Source organism: Rhagoletis pomonella, unplaced genomic scaffold, assembly GCF_013731165.1.
Source record: "Rhagoletis pomonella isolate Grant_MI unplaced genomic scaffold, Rhpom_1.0 Rhpom_scaffold_00008, whole genome shotgun sequence".
NCBI classification, from domain to species: domain Eukaryota; kingdom Metazoa; phylum Arthropoda; class Insecta; order Diptera; family Tephritidae; genus Rhagoletis; species Rhagoletis pomonella.
This window is the reverse complement of record NW_023458562.1, coordinates 4,708,928-4,728,930: the sequence shown is the minus strand read 5'-3', so window position 1 is coordinate 4,728,930 and position 20,003 is coordinate 4,708,928. Positions and strand designations below refer to the sequence as shown.

The 20,003-nt window shown below is 34.9% G+C and overlaps 1 protein-coding gene across 8 annotated transcripts in view; it reads left to right on the top strand.

The window, feature by feature from the left end:
* LOC118744129 (protein apterous) overlaps positions 1 to 20,003 on the top strand; it is a 434,606-nt gene that overhangs the window by 352,811 nt on the left and 61,792 nt on the right. For all 8 annotated transcript variants that reach the window (XM_036476876.1, XM_036476873.1, XM_036476874.1 and 5 more), the window contains 2 exons: positions 10,828 to 11,001; positions 14,044 to 14,297. In XM_036476876.1, the coding sequence (XP_036332769.1) occupies positions 10,828 to 11,001; positions 14,044 to 14,297 (428 nt within the window). The remainder of the gene's footprint in view (positions 1 to 10,827; positions 11,002 to 14,043; positions 14,298 to 20,003) is intronic.

Below are 20,003 nucleotides of genomic sequence, written 5' to 3'. Positions count from 1 at the left end.
TGTGCTAGTCTTCCACGCAAATAACGAAATGTGCTAGTCTTCCACGCGAGAATCTGAAATGTGCTACTTTTCGACGCGAATAATGAAATGTGCTAGTCTTCGACGCGAATAGTGAAACGTGCTAGTCTTCCACGGTAATTTGAGATGTGCTACTCTTCGTTGGGAGCGACGATATATATTACAATACTTTAGATAGTTTAATATTTTATTTATGTTTACAATTGTTAGATCAGTTAGTAGAGTTGAAGGCTTAGTATTATTAAGAGATCTTCTGAAATGAATGCAGTAGTCTAAAATATGCTGTTGTTGAGTTGGATGCGTTACAGTCCTTTTATAATCGCCAATTCCATGTGAATAAATTGTTCTCATAATTTAACATGCAAAACAAAAACAAATTGGAAAAAATTATTTTTGTTTTACTTAATAATTTTGGGAATATTTGTTCACATGAAATTCGTGAAAATTTACTTTTAAATTTCTCAACAGATTTTGCAAAAAATTAGGCTTTGTGGTTAGCGTATCACCATTAACTTCAACAAATTTCGAATTTAAAATTTCCAATGTATGCAAAAAACCTGAATTCGGCTTGCGCAGACCGCCCTCCAATAAGCAATTAGCATAAGTATAATTTTGATCACTTTCTTCATCCATTCTGAAACCTAGTTTCGCCAACCCCTTTTTTGAGATTATGGATTAATTTTCTTCTGCATAAAAAAAATATTACTGCTCGGTAGCATGAATTTAATGAAATGTCATAATTTTATTAAAAGTCAAAAGGTTAACAACAACAACGAATGTCATTAAATGAAACTACCTTCTTTTTTGTACCATGATTTCAATAAACAACTTTTGACGGATAATAAAATTTTTTGAAGTTTCATAAATTGTGAGTATTATCAACGGCCTTGCCAATTTGATAATATTAAAACAATGAATCGGAGTATTTTTTCCCCCATATTTATACCAATGTAATAACATTTCAAATCAAAAACCATTATCAGTGCTTGGTACTTTTTTTACTTACGTGGTTCGCACCCCTTTTTTATTAAAAAATTTAAAATGTAAACTGTTAAAGGAGACTTCATCGTAACTGTTCTTTTCATTTTGCAATAAAAACCATTGTATAGGCTTACAAGTATGGAAAGCCTCATTTTGTTTGTTTACATTTGAAAACAGCTGAGATCACCTGATTTTCAATTCTCTCATTCTCCGCGCAGAATTACATTTAAGTTTCAGAAAAAACCTTAAAATGTAAATTGAGAAATATTTTACAAAAATGTTTTTTTATTCATTTGAATTGAATAATAAGAAATTAAAAATGCATGCCAAGTCTTTCATTTCCAATAATAACGATAAATGTGTATGTTCCAGGCAATAATTTAAAATATTTGTGAAGCTTATCGTTTTGCGCTAAAATACAATAATGTGTGTAAAATTGGTTTCACTGTTTCTGTTTGCATTTATTTTTAAGAAAACATATAAATTAAAATATATTCCTTTCCAGAGCGACACACGCACAAGTAAGATGATAAATTTGTATGATGAATATCGCGGAAAATCTTTTGCATCAAAATTTCTATTTAATTTGCATTTGAATTATGATTTCAACAGGGATGCTTTGAAACGTATTTTTCGAAGACAAATTTTTTATAAAGCTTGAGATTGTTGATTTATTTTAGAATTAAAAAAGCTAAATTATATTAAAAAATATATTTAGACTAGAAGTATGTAAACTACTGTTATTGCGAATTGAAACGATTTTAATGAATATTCATGGTTACCATTAATAGTAGTATGACAGTTAGATATAATGCATATTTGACAAGAAAGATAGAATACAAGATTGCGCCGTCCTGGCGGCGCTGACATATCTGGAAAAAAAGTAAACAAAGTCAAATTGGATGTTGGAAGAAAATTTGAGAACAGCCAATTTTCTTAATAATAAATTATTCTATAAGGAACGGGTCTTAATTGTGCTAATTTCTAATAGCCTTATTCATAAAAAATAAAGTAGCTTAAAAAAAGGTTTATAAATTGAAAAATGTTTGTAAACGGCAATTTAAAAAAGCTTTTTAAAATTTTTATTTTTTATGAATAAGGCGATAAAAATATATGATTTACAATAACTTTTAACAAGGAAAATACGAAAAAAGGTGATTTTTGCGGAAGTGGGTATTAGTGAATTTCAGTGCATTTAAAGTTTCTGAGGTTTCGTTTACTTTTAGATCAGAATTGTCAAAATTGAGAAATTCAAAGTAGCAGTATAATAATCATAGAAAAGAAGATTACGCCCTGAATGTTCTGGTATCTTTTTTGGTTTCGGTTTGACAGCCAGCTGCTGTGATGATGTGGAAATTTACCACAATGAAGAAAAATATAACAATTAAGTGAAAAAATCTGATTTTTACAAATTAGTGAGCAGTAGCGTGTTTCAAGAACGGTATTTCAGACAAAACGTTAATGAACAACTATTTTACCTTCCCGTCTTCTTTGGTTTTGGCAAAAAAGTTGATTAGTTAATGCCGGCGATCAAGTAATTTCAATCACAAAATGATATTATTTGCAAGAACTATTCACGAAAATTGTATCTAACTTTTTATTATTTATTAATTCTTTTGATATTCAGCAATAGCAAGATGGAAAAAAACTATGAAACAAAATTAGTAATCTTTTTATGAATATAGTTATAAAAGTTCACAGAGGAAACTCCGGAAAACATTGCATTGGCAACGAAATAAAATGTATGGCAATTTAGATGTCAACAGAATAATAACTACGATAAAAAAGCATGAGAGAAGTGTGTGCAGGAGGAAATCTTCAATTTGGACAAAAAAAGCTTTAAATGCCGTTGTAAAACGGTCAAAAAATTTCTTACAAAATATTTTGATTTTTACCATGATAAAAACATTACAAGGTAAAATCATTGAGAGACAGTCTGACGTTTGCCAAGAATATAATTTTAAAATTCGAACTCAAGCTCAAACACACATTCCCACTTTTAATCTCAAACAACAACAATTGTGAACAATTTCTTTTTTTATTTTCAACTTTATATGGTTTTAAAATGTTTGCAACGTCAGAAAAAAATCATGGCCGACGAATTGAGAGAATGGTTTTACTTTCTAATGTTTTTATCACGAGTTTTACTGGGTGTAATTGAAACTCAGTCAAATGAGTATTAAGGAAAAGAAAACTTTGAGAATAATAAACAGATAAAGAGATGGGTGCACAAAAAGTTAAGTTAAATGTTATATGTACCAAAATTCTTAAAAAGTAAACAAATCTATTTTTTTTTAATGTTACTGTATAGAGCTCTTTTTTATGAATAAGGCCATAAGCATATAACGTTATTATAAATAAATCTTATAGCAAGATGCTATATATTTATTTATACACTTTTTGGCTGGCGAAATATATAGTTTTTTCAACTTAATAAAAAAGCGTATTTAACCACATAAAAATTTTGTTAATATTGAATGGCGCAACACAACAACTCTTTTTGTTGCACGAAACCCTTGAACACGTGCCTATCATCTATTTCTTCTATTTCGACATTTCGTTATTTTGCATTTCTTTCATTTTGACGTCATTCGCATTGTCAGGTTTTGAAATTCGTTTTGGTTCGACATTCTGCTATTTCATAATTCCTTCATTCTCATGTCATCCATCTTCCATTTTTTACCTTCCATTGCCGTTCGCATCGACGCACGTGCCTGTCAAACACTGCCGCTATCATGCTTTTCAGTTTGGCAGGCACGTCCGCTGTTAGAAAGAGAATAGACAAAAAGGGGCATAGGATTCCATACATGTAAGTATATACGATGATAAAAACCACGCGCGCATTATTCTGTTATTTTTTTGTTTTCTTTGTTTGATTAAATCTTGCGATTTAAAAATCGAATTCTAAAGAATGTTCTTCCCAAATAAAACCTTTTTATATTTTGGTTCAAATTTACTTTTAAATTTCTCATCAGATTTTGCAAAAAATGAGGCTTTGCGATTAGCGCATCATCATTAAATTTCACAAATTTTTAATTTATGCAAAACACCTGAAGTTGGCTTGAACAGACCGCCCTCCGATAAACAACTAACAGATCGTCGTTTAAAGTATAAACCCGTGTATCAACAAAATGCACAACTGCGTATTTGAGGTTGCATAAATTATTGTGTAGAGAGTAAAAATCAGGGACGTGAACCGGATGAAAAATTTGGTCGGTTCGATTCAGCGGTTCGAACCGTTTTTACACTTTTGGATTGGTTAGTCAAAGCGGTTTTTTTGGTCTTTGAACCGGGGTTTCGGTTCGGTTCAATGGTTCGAAAAGCAAAAGAATAACGCGCAAGTTTATAAGTGTCAAGTATCAAGTGCAACAAAGCGCAAAGTTAAGGGTTAAGTGTCTGTCAAATGAGATGGGTTACCTCTACATTTGATGTTGTCACATCGTCGCCTGGGTAAAAGATTGTCGTATGTTAATTTCGGTAGGTTGTGGGAAATCGCGATTGAAGTTTGGAATACAATTTCTCAAAAATGCGAAGATACATTTTCTCCAAAGTCTCTGAAAATGTTACGAGCTCACAAAACTCTTAAATTATTTAATTTTTAATGTTTATTGTTAATTAGTTTTGAGTTTATGAAGGATTTTCTTTAGTAAAATTTTGTCGTAAGCGCCATTTGTCCACAATTTGCCAGCCACTTTGTATGAAATACGACAAAATGAGATCAAAATTTCTACTAAATTAACGACACTTTTTACTCAATATCTCGGAAACTAAAGGAGATATACAAAATTGGAGAACACCATTTCTAAGATATTGACTAGTTTAATATGATTGCATCACTAACTAAATTTTTACTAAATTATCGAAAAAAATATAGTCAGTATCTCGGAAACTAAAGGAGATATCTAAAAACTGATAACACCAATCGAAAGACCTTATTTCAAAATATATAACTGCATCTAGAACTAAAAATCGTCATAATGGCTCTTACAACAATCTTTTAACCAGGCGACAACATGGTAAAAAAAGTTCATCATATTCCACATCTTTGAATGTACTGATAAAATCTTCTGCTTAAAAAAACTATTTCTTCTAGTGATCAGGTAGCATGAATTTGATGAAATATCATAATTTTATTAAAAGTCAAATGGTTAACAACAACACCGAATATCATTAAATGAAACTACCTTCCTTTTTGTATCATGAGACCTATCGGAAAGTCTTGTATATACTGGCTATGTAGAATTTTGTTAGCTTTCATTTGCCGTATTTCATATAAGATTGTTAAATTGGTTCGTAAGATATACGTGATTAAGTGTAACCACATTTTGTTTTAAGCTGAATAACGGTAAATTGAAAATATCTTGACAACATATCCATAGAATAAAAAATTAAGTGCATTTTCGGAATCAGCGAGCAATTCTTTATACGAATTGGATAGTGGCATTCATTCAACATTTTTGCTTTAAACCAATGTTATGTGTGATAAAATTTTTTTGCTGTCATCGATAACTATTATTTTAAGACTTATCACGGTGTCCTTGAACCAGATTCAACTCAACGATGGAACGATGGAATTTCCGATTAGACTATTTTGGAGGGGTGTTACCGAGTTAGAATACGTGAAGTTCAAAATCGTGGCAAGTGCCGCTTTCAAAAACGGTAACTTTTTCAACTTCGAGCCGATATTTCGCATTTAAGTATAGTGTAAATAAGACTGTATATGAGTAATTTTTTAAATATCGAGCTCGAACCGCTAAAATAACGTAAACGACATTTTCTCAAAATTTTCTTTTTGTTCCAGAAATATTCCTAGAGCATTCAAATGCATTTCTGCATAAAAAAGAAATAATACTTTTAAAAAAAGTCGCTTACGTTATTTTGGCGGTTAGGGCTCGATATGTATAAGCATGTATGGCCAGTGGGGAATTTCCTAGTCAACAATACAATAGCCAACTTTTGGTCCACTTATAACGGCCTACTTTCATCTGGCTTCAAACAAATTAACTATAAATACTTATTATATTTTAGGTGTTCTTTTATTAGTTAGTTTTTTTTTCACTTATAATATAGACCATATACCAAGTATTTTCATGGAGAATGTATTTTTTTATAGAAAAGCTTCGTCTAAAGGCAGAATTTGTTTTGCTATACTGTTGTACGGATCAAGTGAATGCGTAGAATAGTTTTTATTGTATTAGTCGTCTTCTATTGATTTCTGAATTTCCCCTGTTGTAAATAACCTCGAATCTCTATGAAGGTCTACAATTTCGAGCTCAAAATATTTGGTGAACCATGGGAAAATCATTACGATGACAACATTTAGAAAACACATGTTGACTTCGGAACCGTTCTATGTTTCACTTGCACGGAAATGACCTTACCACACTTGCATGTGTATCTAGGCATGCGCTTTCGCATTTATTGGATATTATAAAAGCTGTGTGACTATTAAATAATCAAATTTAATACAATTTTTATCTTCCAACTAAATTTAAGGAAAAATCCGGGCCCGTTGGGAAACAGCCCCACCTTATAGTCGGGCCTGCACATATATGTATAAATATGTATACAATCGACTTGTATATATGTAAATATATATACTTATTTATCGAGAACCTTATCGAAAACCCTACCTGAAAATCGAAAACGTTACCGTCTTTGAAATCGGCACTTGCCATGATTTTTAACTTCACGTGTTCGAACACTGGAACAACCCCTAAAATAGTTTAATCGGAAATTCCATCGTTCCACACCGATTCAGTTGAATCTGGTTCAAGGACACCGCGTTATATAATAAAAGTCTTTTCATAATAATTATCAGCGATATAAATATTTCTAAGTCTTCAGAGACTTCTGGTTTGAGACTTATATTATAAAAGTCTTGTCATAATTATTATCATTGAGATAAATATTTTTAAGTCTTCAAAGTCTCTTATTTTGAGACTTACATTATAAAACTCTATTGATAATAATTATGAGTACGAAAAATTTGCTTAAGTCTTAAAGGACGGGGCCTGTTCAGGACCATTTCGGGAATAGTTCCTGCCCATGTCGGGATTACTTCAGGACTAGTTGAAGGGCTGTTCGGGACTTGTTGGAGCCAGTTTGGAAACAGTTTGGAACTTGTTGGCGAGTAGTTTGGGACTAGTTAGGGACTTGTTTTCGACTATATTATATATATAGTCCTGAACTGGTCCCAAACTAAGCCCCAAATGATCCAAAATTATTCCCTAACTAGTCCCGAATTGGACCCCAACTAGCCCCGAACTGAGCCCCAACTCATTGCAAAATGGTCCAGAACAAGCCCCGTCTTTTAAGACTTGAACATTTTTTTCACACTGATAATTATTATGAAAAACTTTTATAATATAATAGGGCTTTCGCACGAAGCGCTTTTTCAGGCAACTTTTGCGTTCAACTCACGCAGGGTTGCACGAAAAAAACATTGAATGGCTAAAAATATTAAAATATAAAAAATATAAAAATATTCGCCATGAAAAGGCGTTTGCATTGTTCAACTTTGCATTCTACTTTTGGTTGAAAGGCCTTTCAAATAATCTCTTTCAACAAAGTTGGTCGCCAGCCAACATTTAGCCATTCAAATTTTTTTTCGTGCAACTCTGTGTGAGTTGAAAGTAAAAGTTGAACGCAAAATCGCCACGTGCGAACACCTTTTAAGTCTCAAAATAAAAATCTTTGAAGACTTAAAAATATTTATCTCAATGATAATTATTATGAAAAAATAATAGTCTTAAAATAAAAGTCATTACAGACTTAAAAATATTTAGCTCTCTGATAATTATTATGAAAAGACTTTGATATTATAAGTCCTTGAATAATAATAAGTACCAGGTTCACCGAGATTTGTCCGGAGTGCATATCCTTTTCGGAGTTTTCCAGGTTTGGATATCAAATACTGGTCATTTGCATCGCTTTAAAAAAAATATTTCTGAAAAAAAAAATTTGGATTTCGATATCAATAAGTAAATTTTTTTCTCAAAAAATTTGGTGGCAACGCTATTCCGAAATACATGGAAATGAATAGCACATATCTTGAGCGTATATGTACTGTATACAAAAAATGCTGATGGAAATTAACAAAATAAAAATTTGTATTACATATGAGCGTAGCAACCGTGATCGAAAATATTTTCTGACCAAAGTCCTCAACAATACCTTTCATTTGATATAAATATTGCGATGTTCTAGATAAATTGTGTGGAATCGAAAATAAATGGCAACCTTACACTACTACCCTAAGGGATTAATTAATATATACACTAGGGAAAGCATTGTTTAAGAACCTTCTTCTACTAAACAAAAAATTGAACAAATATGCGATTCAAAATAGGTGGCAACCCTATTAAAAATATTTTTCAATTAGGGATCTTTAAAATACCTTCCATTTGATGCCCATATTATGATGTCTTAATTAATTTGTAACTAATTTCGAATAGGTGTCAACCTTATACCAGTCTTCTCGGAGATAATGCCTATCCAGATAACCTTAAAATCCAAAACTTGTGTACAAAATTTCTTCAAAATCGTTAGAGCCGTTTCCGAGAACCCTATGGATATATATACAAGAATTGCTCGTTTAATGTAACAAGATAGATGACTCGAAAAATTTGTATCTTAATAAAATAATTATTGATTTTTGTTATTTTCTCTTATAATAGTTATGTCTCTGCTCAAGGGTTTGGAGGCTTTCGTTTCCAAATTTAAGTTCCTGAAATGCGAAAGGGGAAAATTAATATTAAGTGCAATTGATTAATTAAAGACATTTTTTTAAAAGTGCAGTGCAATGTTGACTAACAGTAAGGTTATTATTGAAATTTAAAATTCTGTAGAATTTAAAAAAATCAATATTTTGGTTCTCAAGGACGAAAACTTAGGTTTGAAAATGTTTATTATGAAAGGACTTTGATAATATAAGTCCTTGAATAACAAATATAGACGACTCGAAAAATTTTTATCTTAATAAAATAATTATTGATTGACTTTTATTCTTTTCTCTTATAGTTATGACTCTCTCGGGGGTTTGGAGGATTTCAATTCAAATTTTAAGATCCTGAAATGCGAAAGGGGAAAATTAATATTAAGTGCAATTGATTAATTAAATACATTTTTTTTTAGTGCAGTGCAATGTTGATTAACAGTATAGTTATTATTGAAATAGAAAATTCTATAGAATTGAAAAAATTCAATATTTTGTTTCACAAGGACGAAAACTTAGATTTGAAAATGTCCATTTAAAGGTTTATCCTTGAATATCTCTAATATTTTCCAGTAGGTATATTTGCAAAAATATGAGTAATGGACTAATATTTACACTACCTCATCCTGCAATTTCGTCCCAACGTTATTATTTTAGCATTAAAAAAGTAATAAAACGACATTTTCTATACCAATTCGTCGATGTCCACCAAATTTCATTGTTTTCAATTCTAGAGAATATTTTCTTTAATTTGACGCCTATATTGTTATTCTACATTGCACCGCAGGGTGCACCATTAGGATTCCCTGTGCGGAGCACTGATGCACCTACGGAGGCTCCGAAAAGAGACCCAAAGGAGCATATCAACGGGAGAAAAGTGCCTTTTCAATATATACGAAAAAAGTGTGCCTTTAGGACTCCTTAAAGGAGTGATTTCGGAGTTCCAGAAAGCTCCCTTAGATAATCCGCAAAGACTCCGTTCGGACTCCCCAATTCGGCTATGATTTTGTGAAAAGGACTCCTACAATCATCCGAAGATAACCTAGATGGAGTGTTTGGGAGTGCTCCGATAATAGACTGAAAAGGAGGCTTTGCCGTTTATGAAAATACTCATCATAATTATAATTACAATAATTTTCTTTTATACTCATTTCTTATTGAAAAAACACTAAATTATAGAAAGTGGTTTAACATACACTGCGTTGCATAATTATAAGACCGCCACATATTGACAAGTTTTAACTATTTATTTTTATACTATTTAATTTTAATTTATTTCTCATAAAACTATTGTTCATTCTATAACAAAAAAACATATTAATAAACATTTCAAGCTTTGTGCAAAATTTTTAAAAAACTCAGCAAATTTTTACCGAAATTTCACACTTTATAAAGAATTTTTTGAAAAATAAATGGTCAAAATTTATCATTAAGTGGCGGTTTTATATTTATGCAACTCAGTGTATTATCTTGTACTTATACAATAACAAATCAAGTAGGAAAAATAATGTAATAAAAAACTTATTTTTTTTTCTTTTTTTTTAAACACGTTCCTTTGAGTTTGGAACCATTTCGCGCTCGATCTATTAAATTCTTTTCCAGAACCAGGAAAACTCCTATTAAATTCAACTGAAAAGTTCCAATGTTAGCCAAAAATAATTTTTATGTGTTGTTTTTTACCTTTGACTGCATTCGCAACAGCCAAATTGTCAATAGCTTTTCTGGCGGTGTCCCTTTCCACGAGTATTCCGAAGCGACGTTGTCATATACCGGACACCAAATTTACCGCACACTTATTTTTTTCACTTATAAAAATTCAGTTGATTTAAAATTTTTTCAGTCTATGATATAAAAAATCTTATAGATTAGATGCAAAAAAAAATAAAAACAAGATAAAAAAACACTTGGCCACCCTTTTCAATCCATACTCGGAGCGTTCCGAAAACGCACCTTCGAGGAGTTGCTTTTTACTCCATATTAGGAGCGCTCCGCCTTTGGCTGGCTGGGTAGTTTTGCGAGTGTATTAATTTGTTCGTGCATGTATTTGTAATTTTATTATATGCACATGCGTAGATAAATTAATAATTTTTGAACAAATTTATTATTTTCAGTTTCTTTGGAACGAGACGATGTTCGAAGTGCCGAGCATCAATCAGTGCAACGGAGTTAGTAATGCGAGCTAGAAATTTAGTATTTCACGTTAACTGCTTCTCCTGTACGATTTGCAACGCACCCCTCACCAAAGGCGATCAATATGGAATTATAGATGCCCTCATATATTGCAGGTAAAATTAATCAATTGCAGATACAATTGCACACAGTAGACCTGCAAAACTATCGATGGTTGGACCATTCGATATTTTCGATAGTATTGGGCCTCACCACTCGATAGTATCGATCTATCGGTAAAAGAAAAAATATGTGATCCTCACTACTGTAATATTAGTAGAAAAAACAGGAATAATATTTTAAACGCCATTTTATCTGCTTTACTAAAAATAACAAAATTAATTTTTTAAACAACAAAAATCTAAATCTGGCTGATATTGGTTTTTCTTTTATTTAATGTTCATCATTTTGTATCTAACGAAAAGCATGTGTGTCCCAATTCATAAACTTTACGAAAATTAGGAGTTTTCGAGTCATCTGAATTTCGAGTTTTTTAATTAGGTATCTTAGAAACGTTTTGTGGTCGCATTTTTTTCGTCCATTAGATTTTAGTAATAAGTGCAAGTTTGAAGTAGCCAAGGTTTACTGTTGATTTTTATACCCGAGCGCACTTGTGCACAAGGGTATTATAACTTTGTTCACATAACGGTTGTTTGTAACAGGCAAAACGAATCGAGATAGATATAGACAAATGTATACATACATGATCAGAATGAAAAGAGAAATCGATTAAGCGGTGACTGTCTGTCCGTCCGTCCGTCCGTCCGTCCGTCCGTCTGTGCACACGATAACTGGAGTAAAAATTGAGATATCTTAACGAAACTTGGTACGTGAACTTCTTTTGGGCGTAGGACGGACGGTATTGAAAATGGTCGAAATCGGACAATAACCACGCCTACCTCCCATATAACGGTAATTTTAAGAAATACGAAAACTGCGATATTTTAGTAACTACTGAAGATAAGTCACTCAAAATTGATACTTACAATGAGTTTCAGACGGAAAACATGAATTTTATAAATTTTTAGAAAATGGGCGTAGCCACGCCCACTTATGGTTACATGTGTATATCTTGGTAACCGCTACACCAATTTCTTCCAAACTTGGCACAGTTGTTGGCCTTAGTACAGCATACTAAATGGCTGAAAATTTTTAAAATCGGACAATAACCACGCCTACCTCCCATATAACGGTAGTTTTCAGAAAAACGAAAACTGCGATATTTTAGTAACTACTGAAGATAATTCACTCAGAATTGACATTTGCAATGAGTTTTAGACGAAAAATAAGAATATTACAAAATTTTGGCAAATGGGCGTGGCCACGCCCACTTATGGTTACATGTGTATATCTTGGTAACCGCTACACCAATTTCTTCCAAACTTGGCACAGTTGTTGGTCCTGGTACAGCATACCAAATGGCCGAAAATTTCTAAAATCGGACAATAACCACGCCCACATCCCATATAACGGTAATTTCGAGAAATACAAAATCTTCGATAAATCAGTAAATATTGAAGCTAATTTATTTAAAATTGATGGTTGTAACAATTCTTTACCAAGAAATACGTTTATGACAAAATTTTGGAAAATGGGCGTAGCACCGCCCACTTGTGATCACATATATGTATCTCGCTAACCGTTCTAGCAATTTGTACCAAGCTCGGTAGGGTTATTGTGCTTGCCACATAAAAGCAAACCGTTGAAAATTGTTGAAATCGGACTAAAATTGAGGCCGCTTTTCATATAACGGTAAATTTCAGAAATGCTTGAAATTTCAACATTTCGAAATTTAAGGACGCTAATTTACTTAAAATGTATACACCCCGGCTTATCATGTAGCGGTAGCTTTCGGAAAGGTGGAAAACATATATTTAATACTTGCGCCGGGTATTTAATGTTCGGCTCCGCCCGAACTTAGACTTTCTTACTTGTTAAAAATTTTTTTGTTAAAGATGTTGCTCATTCTCTACATATAAAAAATTTTCGAACATATCTCCTTGTATTTGTTTACATGATCGCACAAATAATTATGAATTCTTGAAGTAGGAATTATAACTGGCATCAAACAACGGAATAAAAAGGCGATGAAAAAAGTTTCCTGATAGTATTGCGATAGTGACCACCATTCATCGATAGTGCACCGGGTGCGTGTTGCCCCAATTTTTTTAGAAGATATTTAAACATACTCACTTAACTTTGATGCGATAAAGCGTCTAAATTATTCTAAAACAAAGATATGGGCGTTGTTACCTCATACACATACAAATATACTATTGACGACTTCAGCATTAGAAATAGCAAAAATGCATATAAACTAACAAAGGTAACAACTAGTGCAAATATTAGGGTATCGAGGTACAGTATAGATATAATAATATAATAACAAAAACAAATAAGTTAAGGACGAGCACACCTAAAAAGTTAAACATTGTAATAATAGAAATATTAACAAAAAACCAACAAAACCAACAACCACATGATCAAGTTTAAATAGCACTGGAACTGCTGCGCTTGATTGTAGTTGGCTTAACAAATGAAATAGTGGAAAAATGCAACAAGAATTCACAAGGCGAACTTAGAACAGTGCGTAGGCAACTGGCTAAGTCAGTGGAATCTTCGGTTCGCATCCTACTGAAAGAAGTATGATGAGGAAATGTAGTGATTTCCGAAATAGCTATCACTTCTACCATTTTTTCAAATTATTGTTGCTTTTCCACAATCAGTTTTTCATTAAAAACGGCCTCAAGCTCAATAAACATTTTTGAATTAAATTTTTTTTTCATATTTTCATGAAAAAAAATCTGGAATGATTAATTAATTTGTCAGAAACTATCAGACCTATCGGAAAGTGATGTATATACGGTCTTTGTAGAATTTTGTTAGCTTTCATTTGCCCTATTTCATATAAGATTGTTAAATTGGTTCGTAAGATATACGTGATTAAGTGTAACCACATTTTGTTTTAAGCTGAATAACGGTAAATTGAAAATATCTTGACAAATTGGGGACAAATTGAAACTATCGATAATATCGATAGTGCCATCCCTAGTTTTGCAGCTCTAGCACACAGCACAAATGCACATTTATTCCCTAAATCATAAATACATTCAGAGTCAAAAATATATTTATTCTGTAAATATGTACATTCCATCTAGAACGCACTATAGTATCGCTCGCGAGGGAGACGCGGCGTCCGCAAGGCTTGGAGGGTCATTTTCGTATTGCGCGGACTTTGGTTCGCCACAAAATGAGTCGTCCAGTCCTCACTCAGATCCCACTCGCATTGTTCCTAGTGGCATATTTGTGCCTACTTCACATGTAATCTCAGGACTAACGCAGGCGCCGCGACAAAAGGGCAGACCTCGGAAAAGGAAACCTAAGGACATTGAAGCTCTCACTGCCAATATGGGTAAATAAATGTAAAAAGCTTATATACTTACTATATACATATTACGTACCCGTTTATATTTCAAAATTGCTTAGAATATCTAATTTCTTACTAATATGTTCTTACTAGTCTCAAATATATACTAATATTCTCCCAGAAAATATAAGATCAGGAATTCGAAGTAACCAGACCGCTTATCTATGTGTTTCTGTTAGGTTTTACTCCTGTTTAGAAACCAAACGGCTCAAACGGACCAAGCAGGTCTAATATTAACAGAGCAGTTGTTGAAGGATATATAAGTTTTACAGTGACCATAAATTAAAGGGCTGCCCGAAATGATATTTGATTTTGTCGTTTGCGGTTACGGATTTATTATCTACTAGCCAATGCCCGCTTGCTTCGCGGCGCCTAAAAAAAACGTTTGCGTTGGCCAATACAAAAATAGCTTTTAAAAGCAAAAGCGGTCTGTAAAGTAAACATTTTTAGTTTAAATTGAAACGAATAAAGAGCAGAATCCCCCTCACACATAGGCCAAGAATTAATAGTAGCGCTGTGATACCGATGGTCTTTTTTCCACCAGTGCCAAGCGTGCGTAATATTCTTCTATGATCTTGCAACTTCAACATTGGTACGATGTACCATGTAAGCCAATAAAAGTTCTTATAAGGAAACTAAAGAGCCCAGACGAGCGTTTTCAGTTATAGGAGGGCCAAGAGTCCTGTGAACTGGTTTCTTTGAGTCTTACTGCTGTACTAACGGCCGCCCCGAGCAATTTCGTCAATCGGAGGTAGGTGCAAGCTCGCATTTAGGGCGTACGAGCGCGTCAGGCAAAGGTGCGCTTACACAATGTTGCGGTCTTTACATACATACTTAAACGAATCTTCCATTTAGCCATATGAAAAGTAAGTTCGTCCAAGATGAATATAGGGCCAAAGCAGACCAAACCTCGCGTGGGTTTCTATATATTTCGGTTGCAGCGCAATCCATTAGGTCTCTTTTCTGCAAAACCATTGCTTGTCATGAAATTATTACGCATAATGAATTTCAATCAGATTTTATAAAATATAGCGGATTAATTTTTAGGAAACGAGTTTTTCATCATACAGGTAGCTCACTTTACGAATTTGAACGAAATCGGTTAATAAATACGACTTTTATAAATAACTCTACTTCAGTGCCACCAGCGTGTTGTCTAGTAGGCTTTAATAGGACCATATATGCAAGGTATAACCTCCGACAATTTGACTAGCTTTTGAGTTTAGTCCGAACAACGAAAACGGCTATCATTTTATGTATGTATGTACATATATGTTGCAAATGAAAAAAATCATCATGAAAGTAATAAACGTTTCGAATTTGCATTAACAAAATTGGTTCATAAATAGGGCTTTTATCAGGTCCGTTTTTCGCTTATACCTTGAATTTGAATATGACTCCTGCGCCACCTAGAGGGTATATTTTTGGCAAACGTATTTCACATCATGCTGGCAGCATACGTTTTGAATTTAGAAGAAATCGGTTCATAAATACGATTTTTATAAATAACTCGACTCACGCGCAACCTAGCGGGTCTAGTTTTCGCATACATATTTCTTATCATGGAGGCATTACACGTTTTGAATTTGAACGAAATCGGTTCATAAATACGACTTTTACAAATAACTCGACCCCAGCGCCCCCTATAGATTAGAACGAACCAATACCTTTTGCTGAACCCTGTATATTTAACAAGGATCCATGGGCGTAGCCAGAACGAAACTTAATGGGGCCTATACAAAAAAAAAGTTCAAAACCAACAACTTACTTACTAAAAATTTTTTTATTATAGCTTAAAATTATTGTAACCAATAGAGCTAAATATGTTGTACAAATACACATAAACAGAAGTTCACAAAAGTTGATATAAAACCATTCATCGACTTAAATAGTTAACTTTTTACTGCGTATGCTTATTTTACGAGGAGGAATCATCGAAAGCCTAACCCCGTCAGTGTGAGACTTTAACCCAAACTAAACTTCATACCGTCATGTACCGTTCCCCTCCCGGTACCACCGTCAAGGATTTTGTCTGGATTATAACACTGTGCGACTGATAAGATTATAGACCTATTCTCTTCTTCTCTTTTTTATTATTTGGCCCTGTAATCGCCAAAGCGATTTTGGCCGAGTTCAACAAAGCCCGCCAGTCGTTTCTGTTGTGTGCCAACTGACGCCAATTGGAAATGCCAAGTGAAGCCAGAATACTTTCAGAGCTGGAGCGTCGGTGTCCATTCGGACGACATGGTCAAGCCAGTGGAGCCGCTCTATTTTAATTCACTGCACTATATCCATATCGTTACAAAGCTCATACAGCTCATCGCTCCATCGTCTACGGTACTCGCCGTCGCAAACGCGTAAAGGCCCGTAAATCTTCCGCAAAATCTTTCTCTCGAATCCTCCAAGAGCCGCCTCATCGGATGTTGTCAATGTCCACGCTTCTGCGCCATATACCAGCACGGGCATGATGAGTGACTTATAGAGTGTGGTTTTCTTACATTGAGAGAGGACTTTACTCCTGAATTGCCTACCCAGTCCAAAGTACACTGAGAAAAAACGCGTTGTAAGAATAAAAATTTTTTATTTGATTACCGTTTAAAAATGTTCGTATTTAAATCAAGTGAAAAGTGTTAACAAAATGGATTTTTCCATTGTACATACACTACGTATAATGGAAATATTCAATTCAAATACGCCCGTATTAATATGAAGCATTTTTCACTACACGGATGGCGTTTTGCACGTATTGGATGCTTTTTCATATGAAAGTATATGTATACAAAGCATGCACAGCGGTGACAATACATATACACATACACACATACATGGTATGATATAATGCACTAATCGCGCGCTGTGACGTTGATTCAAACTCAACATTTGAAAACACCTTTACATGTATGGCTGTAGCTGAGTGTGCAACGACGCTTGATACAATTGGTTGCGGCCAAGAGGGTCCGGCTTCAATTATCATCAGACGGAACATAAAATTAATTTTTTTTCTCCTTAATTACGAAAAAGCATCTGTGCACTTCACAACCACATATTTTATAACGTATATACTCAAATTCAAAACGAGTTGGGTTGGCGATCTTTCATATGCGTATTTTTTCAATTTAGCACGTCTTTTTTTAATTCTAAAATTTTTTGCCCTCAGTGTAGTACTTGTTGGCAAGAGTGATTCTTCGTTGGATTTCCATGCTGACATTATTATCGGTGTTAACGCTGGTTCCCAAGTAAACGAAATTCTCTACTTTCTCGAAATTATAACTCAACAGTGACTTGGGTGCCAAGACGCGAATGTGCTGATTGTTTGTTCGATGACAACAGATACTTCGTCTTGTCCTTGTTTACCACCAGACCTATCGCTTTGCTTCCTTGTACAACTTGGAAAAAGGCAGAAAAGACTTCGTGGTTTTTCTTACCAATGATGTCAGTGTCATCGGTATAAGTCAGCAATTGTACGCTCTTGTAGTAAATTGTTCCTGAGTGGTTGAGTTCTGCAGCTCTTATTATCTTCTCCAACATCAGATTAAAAAATTCACATGAAAGCAGTCGCCCCTTCTTAAACCTCGTTTGGTGGCGAACGGCTTGGAGAGTTTTTTCCCAATTCTGGCCGAGCTTGTGGTATTGCTCAACGTCATTTTACACAGCCGTATGAGTTTTTAGGGAATGCCAAATACATATCTGCGTATAGGCAACTATTTTTGGTGCTGTCGAAAGCGGCTTTGAAATCGACGAATAAATGGTGTGTGTCGATCCTCTTCTCGCGAGTCTTTTCGAGGATTTGGCGTATTGTAAATACCTGATCTGTGGTGGATTTGCCAGGCCTAAAGCCATACTGATAAGGTCCAATCAGTTCATTGCCATCGTAATTGAATAGCTCAGCTGACAGGCCGTCATCTCAAGCAGCTTTGTTACCTTTTATCAGCATAATCGCTATTCGTACTTCGTCATAGTTAGGCGCTGGGATATCGACTCCATCGTCATCGACTGGGAACTCGGGTTCGTCTTCTCCACTTCTTTTAGTGCTTCTGCCATTCCATTATTTGAGTACATTCTGCACATAGGGCACTAGGTCGCCATGGTTATTCCTACAGGAGTCTTGAATCCTTCCATAACTCGCTCAACTCTCTGCAAAAAAATTTCGGGTGTTTTTTCTGTCGGCCAGCATTTCAAGAATTTTTCTCAGCAGCTTCCTTACTTCCTTCCTCATCGTACCTGTAATGAGCGGGAAATGTAGTTCCAGTGCTCGCGTATGTCGGTTTTATCAAGAGTGCTCTCTCACAGCAGGTGTGAGTCGAGCGAATCCATTGGGCGTCTGTTTTGAATGCAGCTTTTCGTCGTTGAACTTTCAATTGCAATGTTGGGGGTCTTTTATTGCTGCACCGAGGTGGGGTCGTATATTGGCTGCATCAATATAGTGATGCGAGTCGATTTTTGGCCCTCGGAGTGTACGTATGTACATCTAAAACACTGGAAGCATGCCTTCCGTCTATCACAACATGCTCGATTCCCATTTTTCGATCTGGAGACACCCATGTAGCTTGATGGATCTTTTTGTGCTAGAGCCCAGTACTACATACTGCCAAGTTTCGGGATCCCTCGTCCTTGTCTTCCATTGGCACATATGAGCGAGATGTTGACGAATCTCGCTTTGATGCGGATTGTGGCTAGACGTTCGTCCACTGGAGTGAATGCCCTTCTCTCTCCCACCGCAAATCCAACACGGACTTGCGTCCCTTTACGTAGCCACTGGAGTAGACGTCGCAAGACTCCACGCTTACCTTCCTCGCCCCGACCATCGCATTTCATAGATGGCGGTGACTTGTGTCCCTTTACGTACCAACTGTAGCAGACGTCGCAAGTCTCCACGCTTACCTTTCTAGCCCCGTCCATCGCATTTCATAGATGGCGGTGACGTCAGCCTTTAGTTTCCCTAGGACATCAACCAGCCGGGCAGAGGCACCTTCGCGATTAAGGGTTCGGATAGTGCATACCCTTAAATCATAGTCCTTCCTATGTTTGCCGTGATCGTCATCAAAAGATTATACCCCCATCCGAGGCATGTGTTTTTTTCATTGGGCAGGGTTTTAACGTGGCGGGACCCAAACCCAACGCACGCGGCGTGTTACTCCCTCCCACTTTAGCTCGCTCCCAAACTAGTGTTCGATCGCTACCCAGAGGATTCATGGATATAAATATCCGGACGTAGTGAGCTGCGATTTCCCGATTTATTTCCCACCCTAGTGCGAAATCAAATGAATTGACATTATTACCTTTTTAAAAACGAAATAAAATCCATTGACATTATTTCCCTTTCAAACATTAAATTTGTTTAGCTTCGCGGCGGCCCGCGTCAGCGCGCCACAACGCGCGCGCCGCGCTCGCACACCACGTCACGCTACGCCGTGGCCTCCCTCCCCAGACACCCCTTCCCCGTCTCCCACCGTGCTGTAACGCAGGTAGATTTATTTTTTTGTATACGGTGAAATCAAATTTTTATATATTTTAAACATCGAAGGCTTATATTCAATAAAATACCCTCTATCAGCACACTTTTCACAAAGATAAGGTAAGCTTTAACTGTCTTCAGTGATATTAATGCTACCTTATATAGCGACAGGTAATAAGTCCCAGATGGTTTCTAAAATCACAAATTAGTTTTTGTGCAAATTGCAGATAGAGGGT